Source organism: Furipterus horrens, unplaced genomic scaffold (assembly GCF_987537825.1).
Source record: "Furipterus horrens unplaced genomic scaffold, mFurHor1.1.pri manual_scaffold_6, whole genome shotgun sequence".
NCBI lineage: Eukaryota > Metazoa > Chordata > Mammalia > Chiroptera > Furipteridae > Furipterus > Furipterus horrens.
Window position 1 is genome coordinate 108385513 of NW_028327176.1, and position 21727 is coordinate 108407239.

A 21727-nucleotide genomic window follows, 5' to 3' on the forward strand; every position below is an offset into this window, starting at 1 on the left:
AGATTTATCTACTCACTCATTTTCCAGCTGTGTGAGCCTAGACTAATAAAAACCTCTCTAGCTTCATTGAAGTTATTCATAAAATTCAAATAATACTTATCTACTATTTCAATGACTGGTTGGGAACTTCATATAAGATATATATTTGTGTTAAGAGCTTTATAAACCAAAACTGAGACAAAAATCAATACAGGCATAACCAAAAACCTAAAGAAGCAAAAGATTTCCCAGAAGAAGAAGCAACTTCAAATCAACCCATGATCAGATATGGCATTGTAAAGTCTATGGTTTATATCTGAAGATGCTGCTTCAAACCTGCTCTATTCTCCTGAATTCACTGGTTATTTCTCAAGTAGGTATATTGCGACTAAACTGTTGACCAGAACATATGTCCACTGACTGGTTATTTTTTAAACAAACTTTTCTATACTAGTAATTAAAAACCTAACCATGTCTGTTTTTCCTGGTTGGTCCTCCTTTCAGAAATGTAGGCTTTATGGTAATCAAGTTTTAACTCATGCCCACACCTAGATCTAATAAGTATATGTCAACATACCATACTCGGGAAGCCTGAGACTCCTGCCTTCTTGAAGCCAGTGCTACACACACATACGTGCACACACATCAGCCTACTTGGGGCTTTGAAACATAACCAATCCGAGCTGAAAGGCAGGATCTTCTACCCTCTCCTCCACTTTAAGAGGTGACTGTTGCTTTCTCCATGTAAATTCTCCTATAAGCACAATAAAAATCAATGAAGACTTGGAACAGCTGAGACTCGTCGTCGGCAGCCGTCCGTCTCGAGAGACGATGGTGTAGCTTCTCAAGAGTCTATCTGCATCGCCGAGAATGGCTGTGCAGTCCGACTCGGGAGTGACATGGTATCTGTCTCCTCCCGTGTTGAATCGACATCTTGTGATGACGCTGAAGCTACAGAGCCTGGGCAGGGTAATATGGAGGGTCTGCTGTTGCTCATGCAGCAGACCCCCCCTCTCTTCGCAGCTGAAGGGTCCAAGGGAAAGACGGAGTCGATACAGCTTGGGTTCAGGTGCGCCGCAGGAGTTGCCGGTGTTGACTACAACGTCAAACCGCCTTAGGGACTCCGGCTCCGGATTTTCTGTCGGGGTTTACTCCCTTAGCCTTTCCCCTGAAGAGGTATGCCGCAAGGCAGCGGAGGTTTTTTGGAGTCAGAGTTTTCCTTCTCTGAACAGCTGAGACTAATTTTTAACAAACTGCTGAGGCCATCAGAATTCACATTCTTGCAATCCTTAGAAAATGCCACAAATATGTCACTCTTGGTAATACATCCTTCCTCTGTGCTTGTCCAGACTGCTCTAGACTTCTGCCACCCTGATCCAAACTCCCTCCCATAGTGCAACTTCTTCCCAAACCCTTTTTTCTGGGTACCTAACACCTGATTCTGAGGTAACAACCCATCCTTCACCCTCTGCTTCCTTCCATTGCTAAAATCCCTTGTTCTCTGTTGAGCTTGGCTGGAAAAACCCTAGCTCTAGACCAATGAACTTCCTGTCCTCTGTACACCAGGCTGCACCCTGCAGATCAGGCTAACTACTAACTCATGGTCTCAGCTCTTTCAAACCATCTCTGCTTAACTCAAATGCCTTAACCTATAACCATTTCCTTAACTCCAGGCAGTACACATCTACTTTGCTGACAGAAGTAAGTCACTTCACAGTAACTTCCTCTACTTCTCTTGTCCCATTTTAATGCAGTTCTTCATATCAAAGGCATGTCCCTCTCTTTGATGATAATTTCCCCAAACTGATGTCTGGAGGGACTTTGGAAGTGAGGAGATAAACAGGAGGCCATTATAATAGCACAGGTGAGAGGTAACAAGGGTCAGAACTAAACTGGCTTCGGAAATACTGATATGTCCCCCCAAACCCTTACCAAATTTTCGGAGAATAGCTAAGAAGGACTACAGAGGCATACCTCAGAGACACTGCAAGTTCAGTTCCAGACCACTGTAATAAAGCGAGTAACACAATAAAACAAGTTGTGATCATTTTGCTGGTGGAGGATCTTGCCTTCAGTTAAAAAAAAAAAAAAAAATTGCAACACCTGTGAGGTACAATAAAGCGAAGCACAATAAGACGAGGTATGCCTGCAATAACATATAACCCCTAGCCACATGTGCATTCCAGAATAAGCAGAAGTAGAGGGAAAAGGAACTTTATAGCATACTTTGACCCTGTTCAAAAAGATGGTTGAGAAATGGTAGAAAAAGGAAAATAGCGTTGAACAGTAAATTTAACAGTTAATGATCAATTTAACAGTCATCATTACAATAAGATGAGTGAAAGGTGAGCCCATAGGATGTGGGGGAAAATATGTCTAGTTATATTTAAATTTCATCTAAAAGGAGGAGCAAATTAACCTTTGTGAACATTTACTACAGACTGACGCTGGTGCCTGTCCTTCAGGAACACTCACAGCGGCCTCTCATGCTCAGTTATGAGGTGAAATGAGGACAGAGTGAGCGTCCCAAGGGCTCCCAATCTCCTAGTTTGCTTTCAGCATGTGCAGCAATCTGCAGATTATCTCTATCAAGCTGGGTGAAATTACATATTTTATCTTTTTCATGAAGCAATCTTTACAAAACATGGCTTATATAGATCCCTGCAAGATTTTTTTAAAAATCAACATGGGTTGAAGACACAATGCAAGAAACAAGAAAATGGCAGAGATGACACTTCTGTAACAAGCCTTTCATCAGCCACATCATGAGTTAAATCAGGGTGGATCTCATCACATTTGATAAGAATTTAGCCAAAAAAGTCATCAAAGATGATTTAAAATATATATGTACGCCTACTCCAATGTTGTTAAAGATAAATCTCATTCCGACCAGGATTATACTGAGCCTTGAGAAATTAGTTAATAGTAAATATATGCAAATAATAACTTCAAAGAAATTAATGTACATTTATCAGAAGTGTTTACTCAAAACCTTTTATTGGTGGAATAGGCCACCAAAGAAGTCTGCGACCACCGGCATAGAAGGTAGATTCTGAGGCCGCGTCATCAGACACACACAATAGCTTGGGCACTTGCAAATGTATTGTCGGGTGGTGTCAGAATGCCCATTTCACAATAAAGCACATGCATTTCAAAACATTTTGTTAAAAGGAGTAAACAACTGCAGCTCGGCAAGTTTTTAAATGACCAAAATAAAGAAAACAAGATCTTTTCCCAAACTCTCTTCCTTTTTGTTTTCACAGGTCAATCTCCCTACATCCAACAGGGCACTTTCTGGGCCCTTGCACCCAGATTTGCTATTAAAGGAACCAGCTCTGAGATTTGGCCAGGCCCAGCTACTTATGCACTGATATCAAAAAGGATACCCTATTATTTCAAAAGAAGGTAGCAATACATAAGAAATAGTAGTTTTGGTTTTGAAGACACAAAAGTCTACTCCACGATTCCGCTTTCCTAATGATTAAGAACTGATAAGTTAATTAAACAAGGAGGCAATTAGATGGAGGCGGTGCTAATGCTGTGGCTGCTTAGGTGAACAAACCCAAATTTAAGCCTGTGAATGCCTCAAGGTTAGGAAATCCAAACGCGAAGGACAAACATCAGAAGCAGCCAACTAGGCTTTAAGCTGTGGCCAATAAATAAATTCCACTATAAAGTTCTCTTCTCAGCTCATCAGGTAAGGGGAGCTCTCCTAACCACTTCTGGTTTGGCACTGCTTGATTCAAACCGGTTTTTACACAAATAAACTCTTAAAAATTTTAATATGTTTATCTTTTGAGAGTTCTGGTGTCAGAAGAGGAAACCAAAGGGGTCTCCTGACTGCCCCCAGGAGAAAGGAGCAACCAGCAAAGGTACCTGCGGGGCCGCTGGAGCGCCTGCTTTCTGGCGCTGCCTGTGGAGGTGGCGGCCGAGTCTCCCATCCCTGGCCCTCAGCCTCTGCGTGCTGCGCTTTCAGACTTAATTCGAGCACCCCTTTTCTGCTCTGCGACCGGAAACCAGCTGGAGTGGGACTGGGTCCGGGGTGGGCGGTCCGACTCACAAACCGGGCTGGGGCCGGTGCGAAGCCTTGAGTGAAAAGGATTGTTTCAAAGCTGAACAAGCAGGCTAACCTCACCAAAGATAATCTTGAATTACTGTGGCCATAGCGGAGAACTTTTAACCTGGAACTGTAAAGTAAACACGGAGACTTTTAAAGGTGGCTCTAACGCCATGGTGGACTATGGTGTAAGCAAACCCAAAGCTTATGCCTATAAATGCCTCAAGGTTACAAAATCAAACCGCTAAGGACAAACCAACACAGCCAGCCAACTAGGCGTTAAAGCTGTAGCCTCCTTGCTTCTCCATTTTCTTTGTACAAGTCTCTCTCCAAGCTCCTGTTGTTGGAGCACTCCTAAACACTTCTGGTTTGGCGCTACCTGATTCTAATCAATTTTTGCTCAAATAAACTCTTAAAAATTTTAATATACCTTAGTTTCTCTCTTAACAGAACCAATCTTTATATTAAGATAATTTAGAGTTAAGATTCATTCCAATGTCTTTTTTTTTTCCCCCAAGGCAGGCAGGAAAGAAAACATGAAAAGGTAGAAGGAATGTGTAGAAGAATACAGGTGTGTCTGCTGCATTCACTGAAACTTACAGGACTTCTGTAAAGTCAGCCTGAGGCTCCAGGCTTAGTTCAAGTTGAAACAAGTACGAGCCATCAGAGTTTGAATGAGGGCAATTGCTGATAACTAGAAGCAGTCCTTAAGATTTTTCTGAAATATGTTAAACCACTTATTTTTCTCCAAAAGCTTATTTTACTAAGAAAAGCAAAACCCCTAGTTCTTTAACAGGGGTGGCATTAGAACAGGCTGAGATAAAATCATTCCTTCAAATTTGCCTTTGAAATAGAAATGGGATCACATGCAAAGCACCCAAGGAATAACAATTTCAGCTGCCTTCTTGGGTGACATGCTTATACTCAAACGCATGCATTATAACATGTGATCTCTTCGGTTAGAATTACCCTTTCCATTAAGGCTCTCACCTGAGACCCATGCTTTTGGAAAGAAGGAATTACTGTCACTTAAAAGTGGCACCTAATTTCTGTTTGTGGGAATTCCAGGCTCTTCAGCTTTGGCCTCCATGAAAAAAGGGCCAAAGCGGGAACAAATAATACTATCCCCTTGATCCTGAACACCACCGCTGCCATTTGCTGAAATAAACTTACAAATTTATAGGGAGTTGTGACCTGTCATGCCCAAAGTAACAACTTGCCATACTTGTAATTATATTTGATACCATTTTTATATTTAGGAAAATTCTATCATTTGCTTTTTAAAGGTACATAGGCCAGAAGACTATTACTATATTACTGTAATAAAATCAGCCACCCTGTCACATATCTCCTGGTTTCAGTTTATGTGTTTTGGTGATTTGTTTATTAACTGTTTCCCCCTCGAATATAAGAGGGCAGGGACCCTGCAGTCTCAGAGTCACTGACCAGCTGGCACACAGTTGGCACTTTTTAATATATTTGAAGAATTAGTAGGTAATGTCATTTTATTATATATTTATTATAATAGCATGTCCCTGCGTTTGATGTCCCCCAAGCTTGGTCTGTTATACTGTTAGTAAAAATACATCATATATATAAGCTTTATTTTAAACAAACAACAAAAAACAACAGAAAAAGTTCACTTTAAATAATCAGGTATTCCATATGCTCAAGTGAATATGTTTTATTAAATGCATACTAATATCTTTCTATAGTGAGTATACATAATAAGTTAAAATGTATATATTTATTAAATATAGATATAATACCAGAACATAATTATTTTAGATGAGAAATCAAAATAAACCCATTTTTAGGTATCTTTTGGTCACTCCAAATTGATATTGCTCATAAAAAAATACACTGATTTTTCCCTGGGGAAAAAAATTAATTCCATAGCAATGTAGTTAAGGGACATGTTTTATTTCATAGCTTTCAGCAAGCAAAATTGCTTTGATACAAAATGAGTGTAATGATACAGGTGCTACTTTCCACTGAAGCAAAAGAAAACCTCACATTTATATGAATGCACTTTATAATTATATTCTTACAGTATAATAATAGGTCTAATATCCAGGACACCTCTGGCCTCATGTGAAGCAATGGCACAGAAACGGTGTAAGGTTCTTGAACATCAGAGCACCGGCAAGTGCTTACGGTAACTACCTGGGAGTTCTCGGTCAGACACAGCTTAAATAACTGTGTGGGTGTGTTTATCTTTCTGCCCTCCAGCTTTTGGTTTATACTGAAATCATATTGAAGTATATCCCGTGTGTGTGTCTTTCCGCATTTCCAAGTGTCCACGAAAATAAGAAAAAGTCATGAGGTATCCTTAACGTTAGCTACCGATGTAGAGCTGTGGCTTCAAAGGATGTGGACTTACCTGCAGGTACAGGAATTGATTTTAGTGTGTACTCAAGACGTACAGTGCAGAAATGTTAGTGCATGTTAAACTCTATCTTCCCCCTCACATATGATGTGACTGTAACCCCAGAATATCTGACAAAAAAATTATACAGATAAAATAAAAAGACAAATACACAAATAAGGCCATCTGCAGAATTTTAAACTCACCTCTTGCAATATTTCACAATAATTTCTACATTATATTTTACATCTTTCAAACTTAAATAATAAATGCTCAAGAAAGGGCCTTGGTGGAACCAACTGCACTATCTCTTTGAGGATTTGTCCAATTTACTGGCAGGTGACTTCCTCTGGGGTGTGGGGATTTTGGAAGGCTTGGCCGTGGATGGCCGAGAACCTGCTCGGGGTGAAGGTCTGTGTGTCTGGGGAACAGTCTCCACGTCTGAACACACAGACTGGATTTCTGAAATGTCAAAGTCTGACGCATCACTGCCACGGCGGCTGCTGGCCCTGCTCCCGGCCTTGCTTCCTGCTCGGCTTCCTGGTCGGCTGGGAGTCTTCTTGGGATCTGCAGAGAAAGGGCAGAGATGGGTCACCCTTATCACTGGGTCCATCTGCAACGGACTCCTGAAACCTGATGTGCCCTTGAGCTCAGCTATTTCTTTTCTTTTTCTTTCTTTCTTTCTTTTTTTTTTTTTGAGCTCAGCTATTTCTTAACACCTTGTAGGCACTCAGAAATTACTGTGGATTCAAGGCCTCTCTCCATTCCACAAGGGGGGTGGGTGGCAGCCTCACTCTAAGGAGATATAATATAGAAAAAGCTAGATTTACAAATGAAATTTAGGTTTGGGCTTACCCCGCTTAAAACAGGATTCCATTTATTACAAACAGATATAAGAAAACAGCTATAATTTAAGTTTGTGCTTTCTGAAGTTTAGTGTGTATACGCGATGTATGCAGTGCAAAAGGAAACAAACTCTTGGGTGCAAGTTTAGCCCAAGGGTAAGTCATTGAAAGCACAGAAGAATTTCAAAGACTTGAAACTGTAAAGAAGCGTGAGAAGCACTGATATAACACCCTGTATGGTTGGGTTTTTCCAACCACCTGCAATAAAGGCCAGTACATTTTCCAAGCAAACAGAAGAGCCAAGACTTTGCAGCTAAAAAAGGGGGAAGGATCCTATCATAGCTTTCCTTCTGTTCTCATCTTTCTCTGATACTTTCCAAAAGGGATTTTCTAGTTACTTATTCCCATGACTCATTTGTTCCCTACCTTTGTTGGAGGACTGCGGCTTTGTGTCATTTTAAAAGAATACAGTACAGCACCATCAACTCCTAATTTCTTCCCAATGAGGAGGTAAAGGACTTTCATCTTCAGAACACACTGCAAAAGCCATTAATGAAAGAAGCGCACCACACTCACCAGCAAACTGTGTTCGGACTCTGGCGGCTGCAGTTGTTATCAAGCCACTGTCTTCCCCCGAGTGGAAACCTTTGCCAGATAAATATCCAGGAAGTCGGAGCTTGCTGCCTTGTATCGGTGTTCCCTGTATTCAATCGGTGAAAGGACATTTCAACGTATTGCTCATGTTCTGTGATCTAACACCAACAACTTTACAGATGGGTGCAAACCCTCTACTAGACCTTTTCAACAAGGTGTGGGGTTCCACCTGCTTGGCTCTACTAATTTCTTATTCTCTCCCTGAATTAAAGGGGAACCCTCCAAAGAAAATAAATTCAATGTTGAAGAGAAACACAAAAACAGAGATCCCCAAATGGTGGCAAGGAAAAAAGACAACTTAAACTGTGAGTGCTTTAGTATCATCCAGCCTGTTAGTACACGTGACAGAGCTGAGAGCAGGTTGGTAAGATGATGCTGAGAGCAGGTTGGTAAGATGATGCTGACTACACGGTACAGAGGGAAGGTCAGGCTCTGACAGACTGCGCTTGGATGCTCTGCTGCAGCACAGCCTTTAAGGAAACCAGGGAAAACTAAATCAACAGAGGTAGAACAGTAAGGAAGTAAGGAAAGCCCGGAGAGCCATAATTTAAACAAATTAACTGCAAGAAAAGTGACGGTTTATAACTTGCTACAATGCCACTTCATTTCTTGGCTCTATCAACCTTCTGTGGTCCTTAACACACAAGACACCTAGGCCATGCTTGGGAAGAATTCTTTTAAAACTCTTACAGGAGTTCACAGACTGTCTAAAGCAATCACAGCTATGAAATCTTATTATAAGTCTAAAACCACTGCATTTTTTAGTAGATCACTACAACATTTTGATAATACTCCCAAAGTTTAAAAAAATAAACAAATTTCCTAAGAAGCATAGGGATTCTTATAAACTCACAGACAGGGAGTTATTTGGAAGAAATTAATCCAAATTATGTGTGCATTAAAAAGTTAATTGTTCCTTTAAGTAGTTATAAATGTTTAATAAAGCATATGTAAGATCTTTTGATACAGCAGGGTTACAAATTTATAATATTCACAATTCATTTACATATGTATTCTATACATGTATTTAAGTATAGAATTTATATATCTGTATATATATAATACTTAAGTTTTCAAAATATTTGCACACCTGTAACCACAATTAATCTCCCTGCTAATCTAATCATGACATTTTTTACAAATGTGAAAAACGAGGCCCTGATGAAGAAAGTGATTTTCCAAAGATCTGACTACTCTGATCTAGTTCAAGTCCTAACTAAGACTCTCAAGAATCCATGAGAAAGTGAGGACCCACAATTAAGAAATATCACTCAAGGTAGCAGAATCCATCACCATGAAGGACCCCAATCATTCTGCTCAGAATACCTTGGTCATTGTGATGTTTTTGTTATAAATCCTACCTGTAAAACCCCTCTATAAAAGTACACTGTGGTTTGTTTGGTTGGTTTGTTTTTCTCTAATAAGCCTACTTGAAATAAAACATAGTTTGCTACTAGTCAAAATAGCATACTTAGACTTTACTTGTGGGGACTCTCTACTTTTTAAAAATTTGAATTAACATAGCAGCTCTAAATATCTTTAAAAAACAATGTTGCTTAAGGTTCCTCAAACTGCTCTCAGTTTTGCTACAGTTGACCCATCACAAGTGACAGATATCTCCAGATGTAATATATTAACCCTACTATTTCTCACTTGAGGGGAGGGTGGACATGAGGGCCAGGGAGAATGAGAAGTTGAAGAGTGAGTTGTTTCTGTCCCATTTCTATCCCTATCATGAATGCTATTTCCATCTGAGGGTAATAAAATTTTCTCTGCCTACCTGTTATTACTGATGTGAGGATTAAATAATAGAAAAGAAGTGTTATGAAAAGCAGAGGGCTTTCTAAAGGCACTTACCACTTCTATACCTGGGTCCTGGCCTTGAACATGAAATACTTCCTTCAATTGAAGAAAAGTTGTTTAGGGATTTTTCTCCCCCTAATTATTGGGATTCTTGCTAATCAAATATGTATTTATTTGGTGCCTATGTTTGTCATTCTACAGAGAAGTTCCTTTGAAAGATATATGGTTGACTTTCAACTGAATGTAAATGACCTATGTGTTAATCTTGGCAAATTTTATATCACCTAAATATCTTATCCCCATATATCATGCCATATTAAAAGTTAGAACTTGCTTGAATAATAACCATTAAAATCTAATAAAGATACCTAGCTTTTGAAAATAGCACATAACTTTTTGCATACCTAAGCCCCCAATCCCCTCTGACAATTAAAGGCTTATGTCTCACCCAACCACTGTTCTTGGGCATAAATAAATGCAACAGACAGTCAGAAAGACCTTGGCTATAGTGAACACATAATAAAAATTATTTTAAGTGATTTCTCTTGCAAATGATACTGCCTCTCATTCTCTCCTAAAGGGGTTGGTTGCACTTCTTATTTCTAGAAGCAATAGCATACCATCAGCTCTAAAAGAAACTTTATTTCAGTCTGGATATAATCTCCTGTATTTTACTTTCCCATGACAGAAGAGCAAAATTAAGTATGAGTAAGACAAACACACACACACACACAACGAAAAACACAAAGGAGGTACAGAGCCTGCAGGTGTGACTATGTTAAGCTGACATTGTTAAAGAAGCAAAAACTGTCTCTTCTGTTAACCCTTTACTCCCATGCCTTCCGAGAATTGCTGGGTTGATATTCATTTAATAGAAATCTATTTAAAAGACATAGCATTATCTAAAGTACATATATTAAAGGAGAGGTAAGGCAATGTTAGTGGGTGATAGTTGCAGTTAAAGAAGGCTGTTAGACTAGAATCTGGGGCCTTACAATACCTCTGCAGATGGCACGGAAAAGTCTGAGCACTCTGCTGGCTTACAAGGAGTTGACATTTTGCTGTTTGTCAACCATGGTTTACCGTAATTGCGTGTTAAAGGATGGAGAATCTGTATGGAACAACGGCAAATCAAATGTAAAGGATAGCAGATAAAAAAGGAAGCCACAGAAAAAGATACTCATGGCCAAGACTCACATTTCAAAGTAAGAACAATAATAATTAAAAACACATGGAAAGATTTGATGGCAAATCATACACACCAGAAAATGAATGAAGCTTTACAAAGAGAAACCAATCTGAATGGTAACCAAAGCAGTATCTAAATAGACAGTCTCTCTAGAGGCCATAAGGCAAAAACATATATTAAAAAGAAAATCCTTCGTTTGCCATATTGTGAGAAGAAACACAAACAGAGAAAGCTCACAAATTCCAGAGTCCTAAAACGTTCAAAAGTATACTCAAGACATTGATTGCATGGGAGGAGGAAAAGGTTTCCTTCCCAAGTCCTACCTTGGGTGTGCCGGTGGCTGGCACCTGCGGGGAGGCCCCCTGGCCAGCCTGGCTGGACACGGACGTTGACCGGTTGGGCGAAGCTCCTCGTGATGAAGGCCGCGACCTTCGGCCCCGGGGTCGGAAAGCCGCCATTCCCTGACTGGCACCATCTGCCAAAATGAACTTCTCCCGAAGTTCCATGTTCGTCCTTCCTTTAGCTGGATTGCGTAACATACAAGAATGCACACAAACAGAAAAGGAAGAAAAAAAAAAGAGGCGCTCAATCCTTTATGGGGCAAACAACCACTTGGCACCACAGAATACGCTGAGGATTTGAAGAACATCTTTTTTTGCCATGCCAACTTCAACTCAGCATAACAAAAAGGTAAATGCATTCCTTTACAATGCATTCCTTTTCGATACAAGTAAGTTTGGGAAAGAAAAAAAAAGTGTTTATTCTAACACTAGACACCAGCCAGAATAACCACCATTAAAGAAAGAATCAGCATGAAAATGGAAAGCTCATGCTAAAATATTGTTAATCCACCAGCTACTGATGCCCACATGGGTCCGTTACCCTTTCTGCACACTGAGAAGACAAGCCAGTGAAGCAGGGACTTTGTCTTTTGCATGTACTGCTAAGGTCAGGAGAATGCCAGTATTTTAACATTGGGATTAATTAAACAATAGAATTTCACAGAATGACAGATGGCTTGTTAATCATGATGACAACATATAAACTTTCAAGTTCTTCATTTAGAGGAGGCAGCTAGTATTTTTATTTTATGCCTTGAAAAGCTCTCTTTTACCAACATGCAATAACAAACACCAGACCCAAGGATCCGTGAGGTAATCAGTGATGCAACACTCATACAAACACATGTGCGCACGGAGAACACTCCACAAGGACCCAATAAGCAACGTGTTAGCATGTGTTTGATCACTTACATAACACCTACATTTGCAACACACCGCTAGTGTGTTAAATTTTCAGAATTTAAACTTAGAAGCACCAGCTCAGCTGGATGTGACTTAAGCCATACGCAATGGATGAAGCGAGTTAATTTTAAAACAAATAATTAAAGCAAGAATGTAAAAGTAGGAAAGAGAAAAGGTAAGAGAGGAGAGGCAAAGAGAGGGGTTGCCAACCTATAGTAGGCTGAGTAGTAGTAATTGAAGAGTTTGATTCCGAACGTAACATTTTACTCCCATGATGATGAACTAGAAAAAATGACACAGGATACCAATCACATTAAAGAATACTGTTAGCAGGAGAAGAAACAAAGTACAGTAGTTGAATATGCAAAGGGTGCTCAGATCCAGCCTTTAGCACACAATTTAGAAGAAAAGTTACAACAGGAAAAGCATTCAGAGGTTTGACTCAATAAGGAAAATGTACTTGGAAGACTTTGCCACAGTCACACTAACTTTGCTAAGCAAACTAATAGAACACTACATGTTCTAAGTTCTTTGTTTCATAAACACCACTACATTACCTTAGGCTGCATTATTTTCTAAAGCATTACCTTAAGATGTATGATTTTCAAATATAAAACAAAGAGGGAGCTTTTGTTATGTTACTGCCTTTTGCGGTTGTATCTTTGACTTGCAGAGAGCAGAGCTCCCGAGTACAGTTGTGTAACGATGCCCTGAGGCCTTGGCAGAGTGGCTGCCGACTGCATAGGAACTGACTCCACTGTACCTGTGTATCCAGACGCCAGCACCGAAACAAAGAGGCCCGGGAGGGGGGCCTAATGGGCTGGCACAGACATTTGTTGTTGTTTATTTGTTCTAAGGATTAAAGTGAGTTCGCAGATTTAAGAAAAGCACCAAAATCTTACTGCTTTTTTCAGAGGAATATAGGCTTATTGAGTAAATGAGAGCTAAAATCACTTGTAAAGTAAATCAATTAAAAATTTAAACATTGATAACAGGATCTGAAAAATAAGGAAAATTAAAAGCTAACCAAGGGCTCTTAGAATGTAGACAGTAAATGGTTATATTTTTAATGCTCCAATCTGTCACTTCAAAGTAAGGGTCAAGTTAGCAGGTCTTATTTTTTTAATCTTTAAGTATTGCTTTCCTCACCTCCCCCTAATTTCATAAAAACTCTCACTTTTAAACTTCTACTACCCAGTATACTCAGTCTTCATTACCCAAACTTTCTTTCCCCCTACTTTGCTATTTACTGACAGATGAAAATCCTTTCCCTGTTGATGTTGTTGCTCGTTTTGGAAATTGCAGATGGGTCATCTCATAAAGAGAATCTAGTCTAGTATTTCTTGTCTACCAGTCTCATGTTTATCTAGAGAAGTAGAAGAGCAATGAGAAGAACACGCTTTACATGGTTGCCACAAGTTCTTTGGAATCTTTAGGCTGACAGACCAATGTGAAACACTCACTATCATAATAAATGACCAAAATTATATCCAAGTATGTTTTTGATGCTGTAAATGAATACAAAATTGATATACTTTATGGTGTTATTCTCTTGACAGAAGTATCTCCTTACCCCTGCAAGGATCATTTTTCACTAAGAACTCATCAAGCGCCATCCATCCACCTCCAACACGAACCATCACAGTACTTCGTAGGATTCGAACAAGTCGCAGTTGCTGGGAGTCTCCAAACTGTGAAGATGAAGAAAAAAGAACCTCTAATTGTCAGTAGTCTTTCTAAACTAAAGGGTGGCGGGTAATCTGCAGTAGCTTAAAGCAACCAACTTGAATGTTTTGCTTAGTTCACAGCGATTAGTAAAATCTCAGAAAAGGGATTTGTAATGATCTGCGTTAGACTGCTTGCTGCATGCTGATTTAGCCCAAAGGAAATAGTTTGAAAAAAGATAACAAAGGTTATCAAGTGTAGTATTAAAGATATCCTCTAAAAATGATTTTTCTTTCTTATGACAGAGACAACATTAGTAAGGCAGTGATTAAAAGTGTTTCTAGAAATTAAACACAGCCATGAAAATTAGCACTTGCCCACTTGCCCAGGGTTTATACAAAATAGAATGATTCTAAAGATTTAAGAAACTCTGATTCTTCTTCATGAAAACTTCCTCTTACACTGAAACTTTATCGTTGAAATCTGTGAGAGAAATCTTCATAAACTCTTAAGGAGATAAAGTAGCAAATGAACATGACCAATAAAAATTTCACAGTCAAATAAAATTTCTGCATCACTGATAATCTGGTAAATCAATCTGTTAAAGACTGGATTAATGTGCCAATTTATATTACTATAATATTAGAACAGTCACTGGCACATTAAATCTAAAAGGCTTTCTCTTAAAGCTGTTTGTAACCATAACTGCTGATAGTAATAGGCAATCATCTTTTTCTTGCCCTTTCAATGGATCTCCAATCGCTTGGATATGCTATAAATTCTGCAAGGCCGGAATAAATGTCTAGACTACATGGAGTTTCTTGTCATAAGGTTTATTTGTTTTGAAAGCCCATGAGAAATAATTTTATACTTTTAAATCATTTCTAATAGGCGCATGTCCAACTCAAAAAAAGCACCATATTGAATTTCACAGTTGCCAACCCAGCAGAAACCATAGCAAAATGAACAGTCAATTAAACATAAATAGCTTCTTTTTTTAGGGGAGGTAAAATACAATTGTGACTTTGGCTATTTGTCTGGGCTTATGATAGATAAACAGAAAATTTTAAGTAGGAACAATCTGCTACTTTTCAATAAGCTTTATCGCTGAGTTTCATCAGGAAGCAAACGAACCCTAGAACAAAGCCAACATTCAAGACCCTGAAACTCAGAAGCACCTGGAAAGCATGGAAAATGCACCAGTAGCAATTCATGTGTTTTACATCAAACCTTTTATACTGCTATTGCTAAGTCCATTTTTTTAGCCTTGACATTTAAACTTCCCTATAATTGAACCTGTTTCTGAAATGTAATCAAAGTATAAAAATCAAAATATATTTTGTTAGAAAAAATTTGGTGCTGCTAATAAGCAAAGGGAAAGGAGGGGTTTTAAAGAAAATTACCCTTAAGTAACCAGATAATTAGACCAGACACTTTTGGTCCAAGATGGCATTCGAAACGGAAGTTTTAAGAAACTAACTGAAGTACTTTAGAGATGAAATTTTAATCCTACTAAATGTGAATGATTTTAAATTTTATTTTGAGAAGCTGTTATCTAGACAACTAACTTTGTCTTCATTATTTTCCTAATTTTCCCAGGAGCCAAATTGGGAGACAAGAGAAAACAGACTAATGCTGTTCTTTGTACTTTCAGTGAAGAAAACCTTTTGAGGTATCTCATCCTTTCTAAAAATAAAAGATGCTACCTCAATTCTTATCCCAAATAAGGTATTTAACAAACAGAAGTTTTAAAAAAGAACTATTCAAAATAACTGAACATTTCTATTTGAGACAATTATGTGGGATCATAGGTAATTTGAAGTTTAAGATGTAATATGGGCTTAAAAACTGAGAGGCAGAGCAATAGCTAATATGATATGGTCATGTACTATAAATAGCACGGTTCTTCCTAAAAGAACACAGTAAAAAACTCCTCTCCTTGTTTAAATCAAAACACGATTGCTCTTATTTTTAGTTCTAGAAGTCTGATCATGTGCAGTGCCACTGAACCATTTATACTGACTTAAACGTGAGGTCAAAATGGCATAAAATGTGGCTGTAAGATTTTGTAAGTTACAAGAGATACATTTCCTCAAAAGGAATTACGACATTCAAAACTTTCAGGGTTAAAGTTTCTACCCCCAGATGCAAAGCCCTATGTTAATGATTTAGGAAAATGGACAATAGTTGTTTTGAGAAGAATGAATTCCTTGTGGCTAAGTGCCATGGAGACCTCTCAGTGCTCTGTCTCTGTGTCCCTGCCTGATGCTGATCCTCCTCTAGCTACTGCTGCCTGCCACACATCCTCGGTGGTAAACACCAGAGAGGCCATGCAGAGATGTGCATTCCAAAGAGGACTGTCATAAAATATACACTAACAGTATTGGTCAAAAATGGGAACGGAAAATTGCATTTGCAATGCTATAACCAGCCAAGCTCCAATTCATTATCTGGTTTGCTTAAAAGTAATCTCCTCATTTGAGACACAAGGCAAACAGGAGTCCTGGATCAAGGACCCTGAGAGCGTCTACAGAAACACCACGCCAACCAACAATGTAGTAGCCGGGGGGACAGCATGGGGAAGATTGGCCATGGCAAGCTTTAATGACTATGAATTAAAGTTAAAAATAATCATTGGGAACTTGGGAATACATTCCACTGAATTATACCTGATTTCCCAGGAAGAACTGATAAAAAAATGAAAAATGGAAGAAAGATACAATTAGTTCAACAGGAAACTTTCTCTATGGCTCTAGAACACACACACACTCTCACACACAGGGCTTCTAGATACTGCTTCTAGTTTAGAGATGTGCAGGTATCCAACTGCAAACCCAATAATCAGGATATTTTCTACACAACTTTTTTGAAAATCCTTGGGTTTCAAACTGAAGTTAAAAATTCAAATATTTAGATGAATATTTAAAATGTGGAAATATAAAAAATAATGATGAATAATGCTTAGTTTGTAAGTAATATACTGTATTAGGGACCCTCGGTACATTTCCTATCTAGTTACTACATAAGAGATGTTCCAAAATGGAAAAAGAGTGACGAAGTCACACTAGTCTTCAAGTAATTGTTTTGAGGAAAGTGAACCAAGTTATCGAGATTTTGAATAAAAGGAAAAATTACTGCACAAGTGGAAAACATTGCCTCCTTTTCATTTTATAAAACTTAAGTCAACATTTTTAACTTTGTGATTCTGACATGGATGGAATAGCTTTGTTATTGGAAATACAAAAACTTACCTTTAATCATAATAAAATATATTAAAAAGTAATATGAAGCAATGTAAATATAAGAAATGTCTTTTTCTGTGAATATTTTTCTCTTTAAAAGTAACACACATGTCAAGGATATGTCCTTATATACAAAATGCAGATGAAGCTTATATAATTTAAAATGAAAGTTAGAAGTTCATATTACCATTAAATTTTGATATGAGGTAAAAACAAATAACTAGCATTTCCAGAAAACAACGCAGACCAAATTATAAATAAATTTCAATTTAAAAGAACCACAAAGTTATTTTGAAAACTTACCCTGTATTTGTTATCTCCAATCTGTTCAACTTGAAATCGTTTTGCACATTTACACTTAGCTACCTGCCTTGTCACCTGCCAAAAACAATGATGAAATATCCACTTTAATGTTAGTATTACATACTCTATCCTTAAACCCTTGACACCTACTACACATGAAAATAAAAGGGCTGCATGAATTGTGCATGCTATCCTGGCCAGAACACACTACAGTATTATTGTTGTGGGTACTGGAAAGATCATGAGTACCTCATCTTCGATTTTGTCAGCATCTGTGATGGGCTTATATGCATCTTTATTTGGGTGGAGGGCAGCTACAAATTCATAGTAGTCAATGTACCCATCGCCGTCTCTGTCAAAGATGTCTGCCACTGCGCTCATCTCCAGGCGACTGGTTGGGAACTCTGAAATTTTCAAAACAACACAAAGCAGTGTTGCTAAGATAACTGACAAAATTGTAAAATACTTAAAATGTACACTAAGGTACACAAGTTTACTGGCCTCACAATTTTAAACTGTGCTTACTTTCTTTAAAAATTACATCGGTTTCAGTCACTTCTCTTGGGACTTACTTGAGGAAAGAATGCCATCAATAAATTCTTGCCGGGTTATTTTCCCGTCCTGATCTTTATCAATTCTCCTGAAAAAGTCCATCACCCGGGATTTCTTGTGATTCATCCATCGCATGTACTTTTTGCGCCAGATATCAAAATCAAAGTTAGCAAATTCCCTCAGCTGCAAAGGGCAAAAGATACTTTGGTTGAGTTAATGCTGTGCTCAAGTTACATGAACGAAGTATTTTTAATGGGCGTCTAGATAATATAGATAGCTTTCCTACTTCAAAGAATGGTATAACCTTGCAAAGGGGAAATTAGAAAAAAAATTTTCTGTAAAGTTTATTTCATTGCTGTCACTGTGGTCACTCTGGCTTTTCATTACAAATATAGGAAAAAATATATAACTCCCCCAAAAAAGTCAAACTGAAATTTTTTGATACTTCCCAAATCACAACAGGGGTGTGTGCCCCAACGTACCACTGCCAGGGAGCAGCCCCGGCCCGCCAGCACTATGCTCTCCTCACTCTCCACCATTTGCCATTCTAACTCCCCTAGACTTCCAACAATTTTCCAATTCCACAACCTAAAACTCGAAACTTCAGACCAAAGAATGCATATAATGAAAATATCTTAATTATAGATGGTTGTATTTGCCAATTAGTACCACCAAGCAAACATATGTCAAGCTAGATCTTTTCTTGACTTAGCTTCTGATTATGTTGAAATGTATTAGTTTTTCACTTTATTGCTTCCCTAAATCCCAGTTCTACATATCAAGGGATTTTTTTCCCCCACAAATATGTACATACTTGTAGTATTAATTTTAGAAGTAAAATATACACTCAAATGGCAAGAGTTTGCTTAAGTATTATCAGGAAAGTTGAAAAATCAGGATTTGGGCAATGTATTATGGTGAATAGAACAAATGACGATATGGTGCTGAAGATAAATGTGAGTTTTCTAACCTCTTCTAGTCTGTCCAGGGCATCATTAAGCTTCCTCCTCCTTTCCAATGCGAGGAGCCAGACTTGCTGCCATTTGCTCATCAGTAAGTTGACCCTGGGATTCTTGGTTTCGATTTGTGTTTGTGACCCAGACGGATATAAGCTTGATGCTGGGAAGCGTTTTCCTGTTAAAATATAATTTTAGTTAATTTGGCAGTTTCTGGGTTCCTGAAATCAATTTAATTACTGAGCATTACAAATAGAAATACCCTATTTAGATGACGCCTAATGTCAAGGTGCAAATCTGTTTTACATATTTAATGATCACATACTCTTCACATAAATTAGAGAAATACATCTTGACACGTGTATTTAAGTACTGGGAAGCTCTCTCAATAAATGTATGGTTAAAACATTTTCTAGCTTAAAACTCATACCATTTCAATGAGAATGAAGTATACTGTGATCCTCCTTTTTGTTAAGGCATGATGAAAGAAATCTCTCAGGGTAGTAAGAGTAGCTTAGAATCAGTTACATAAACCCTTCTCAGAGATTAAGGCTGAAAGGAGGACAGGTGAGGGGAGGTAAGGGTAAGAGACACTGGCATTCATTAGAGTCAGAGCAAGATACTGACAATTCCAATCAGTGAAAGCTAGGATCCTATACACACTTCCACATAGTCTCGCATTGCAACGTACTGCCTTACTAATGCTTTCTTCCTCTTTCTGGCTATTTTTCACAGGTTTCTAACATTTAACAGAACAATTATCTCAACACATTTTCCTCATCTGAATGAAATAGTTAAATGGGAGAATACTGGTCTAAGGTCATGTAGAACGCTGTTGTCCAACTGGGATTAGCCCAGAATTCCTAAATCCTGTAGAGCTCTATACATATTGGAATATCAATAGCTAATATTTATTGAGCATTTAACTATATGTCAGAAAGTATGCTAAGCACTTCATGTACATTAGTTCATTTAATCCTCACCATAGTCCGATGATATTATAATCATCCCCTTTTACAGAAGAAGAAAACTGAGGCTCAGAGCGAGAGAGAGAATTTAAGTAACTTATCTAAGGTTACATTTCCCAGTTGGTGAGTGGTGAGGACAACCAAGGAGTCTGTCTCCAGAGTTCTTAACCACTTTGTTACCTTGCCTCCTTATGAAATACAGTAACTACAATAGATCAGAAACCATTTCTAAAATTATGGCACCATTCAGAAATATATAGAATGTATTATCTAAATTGTGCTTCTTTTAAATCTTATCCAAACTGGTTAATATTTTTTTAATGTCACTTCAGTGGGTCAAGGTAGCCTAAAGTAATGTGAACATGGGCAAAATCTATCAGATTGCTGGTCACACTAAACAGTTAGGTCATGAACTTTACCCAGGTCATGGCCATTTCTGTTACATTCCACTATGAGGTTATTTATATACTAAATGCAAAATGAGACAATTCAAAGGAGCTGATGATTTCTGTTCTTGATGCAAATTTTTCAAGTTCTTTTGGCCAATCGAAAAAGATACACTTCAAGCCAATATGTCACCTGAACATATCTCTTTCTTTATTTTTAAAGGAGTTGCTATAAATCTTGAGGCCATGTGATCTTTCAAGAAAACTTTTTATGATAGGGAGCTCATGTAGAATCACCAATTGCTCCAAAATTTCAAACAATAAATCAAAATAAAAGAAAACCAACTTCCTTGCTTAACCATCTTCATTTTAAAGAAATTGGCCCCTGCTTACTTCCTGCTCGTCCCTTATCCAAAACAGGAATGTGGGACTGTAATGAGGAAGGATCAGCTGTTCTCCTCTTGTAGGTCTTGGTAACTTTATCCACATCAGGTTGTTTTCTGGTCATTTCTTCCATGAAGGTCTGAAATGAAAGAAATTATATCAATTAAATACAAGTATATCAGAGAATGCCACCTGCAGAAATGAACTAAAAGGAAAAGGATAAAAAGACCATGCTATTATTTCTGAAAAACAAATAAACCAAATCTTTAGGGGAAAAAATCTAAACCATCATAACATAGCATTTACTCATTTCTAAAGAATACAAAATGTCATAGCTGGTAAGTAATTACAGCATTACAAAGGTAAATTGGTTTTCATTTGAACACCACACCTGGGGCAGCTGTAGGAATAGCATAACCTGCCTGTGCACCAACTAGGGTCAAGTGTCAGGCTCTTCCCGAAGGATCTTAAAATGAGCCTTTGCCTGCAAAGAAACCAGTTACCTGGGTTGGTCCCTAAGATTCTTCTGTGGCACATTTCACCTACATGATTGAAAATATTTAAGATTGTTGTGACATACAGTGACAAAAAGCACCCACATTATATGTGAATATATTTTAAATATCTTTGTCAATGAATATGCTTTGCCAAGGAGGGTAGAGGTTATTCAGGTTAAAGTTTATATTTAAAAGGTTTACCTATGCTGACATTTTTTTATCTCCTTAGGTTTATCATTATTGTTAACTATTCGTGGACTTTATATATATATATATATATTAAGATTATATGTATTCCTATATCTTGACTGCAGTGAAAAGAGATGGGGAAAGGACGAGGTAGTGAAAATGAAAAGTGACACATTTCTGGAATATTTTTCACACTAGAGAATTCTGCTCACTTAAATACCTCTGGTCACAGAGAACGTGGCCTGAGACACTGCAGGGCCACTACAGACATCAGTATCTTCTATTTTTATTAAAATATAATAGCAATGTTAGCTGTTTAACCAATTAAGCTGACACAGTGTTTCCCGTTGTACATGTAAATTAAACAAGCAAACAAATGAGAGTAAGTGTGATGCCTATCATTTCAGAGTTTAAAACAGGCAGGAAAAACAGGAGACATAATGTTT

At 38.0% G+C, this 21727-nt stretch overlaps 1 protein-coding gene across 9 annotated transcripts in view; it reads right to left on the reverse strand.

The window, feature by feature from the left end:
* Positions 1 to 5705: 5705 nt before the first annotated feature.
* The window catches only part of DST (dystonin), a 435492-nt gene continuing 419470 nt past the window's right edge, over positions 5706 to 21727 (reverse strand). For 4 of the 9 annotated variants that reach the window (XM_090282621.1, XM_090282618.1, XM_090282622.1 and 1 more), the window contains 11 exons: positions 20605 to 20734; positions 18872 to 19035; positions 17922 to 18084; positions 17599 to 17753; positions 17350 to 17424; positions 16474 to 16491; positions 13713 to 13830; positions 11219 to 11418; positions 10707 to 10817; positions 7826 to 7949; positions 5706 to 6971 (listed from right to left, as the gene is read on the reverse strand). In XM_090282621.1, the coding sequence (XP_090138747.1) occupies positions 6709 to 6971; positions 7826 to 7949; positions 10707 to 10817; positions 11219 to 11418; positions 13713 to 13830; positions 16474 to 16491; positions 17350 to 17424; positions 17599 to 17753; positions 17922 to 18084; positions 18872 to 19035; positions 20605 to 20734 (1521 nt within the window). In that variant the 3' untranslated portion in view covers positions 5706 to 6708. Of the gene's footprint in view, positions 6972 to 7825; positions 7950 to 10706; positions 10818 to 11218; positions 11419 to 12349; positions 12422 to 13712; positions 13831 to 16473; positions 16492 to 17349; positions 17425 to 17598; positions 17754 to 17921; positions 18085 to 18871; positions 19036 to 20604; positions 20735 to 21727 lie in introns of all 9 variants that reach the window. The other 5 variants (XM_090282619.1, XM_090282617.1, XM_090282620.1 and 2 more) reach the window with 3 other exon arrangements.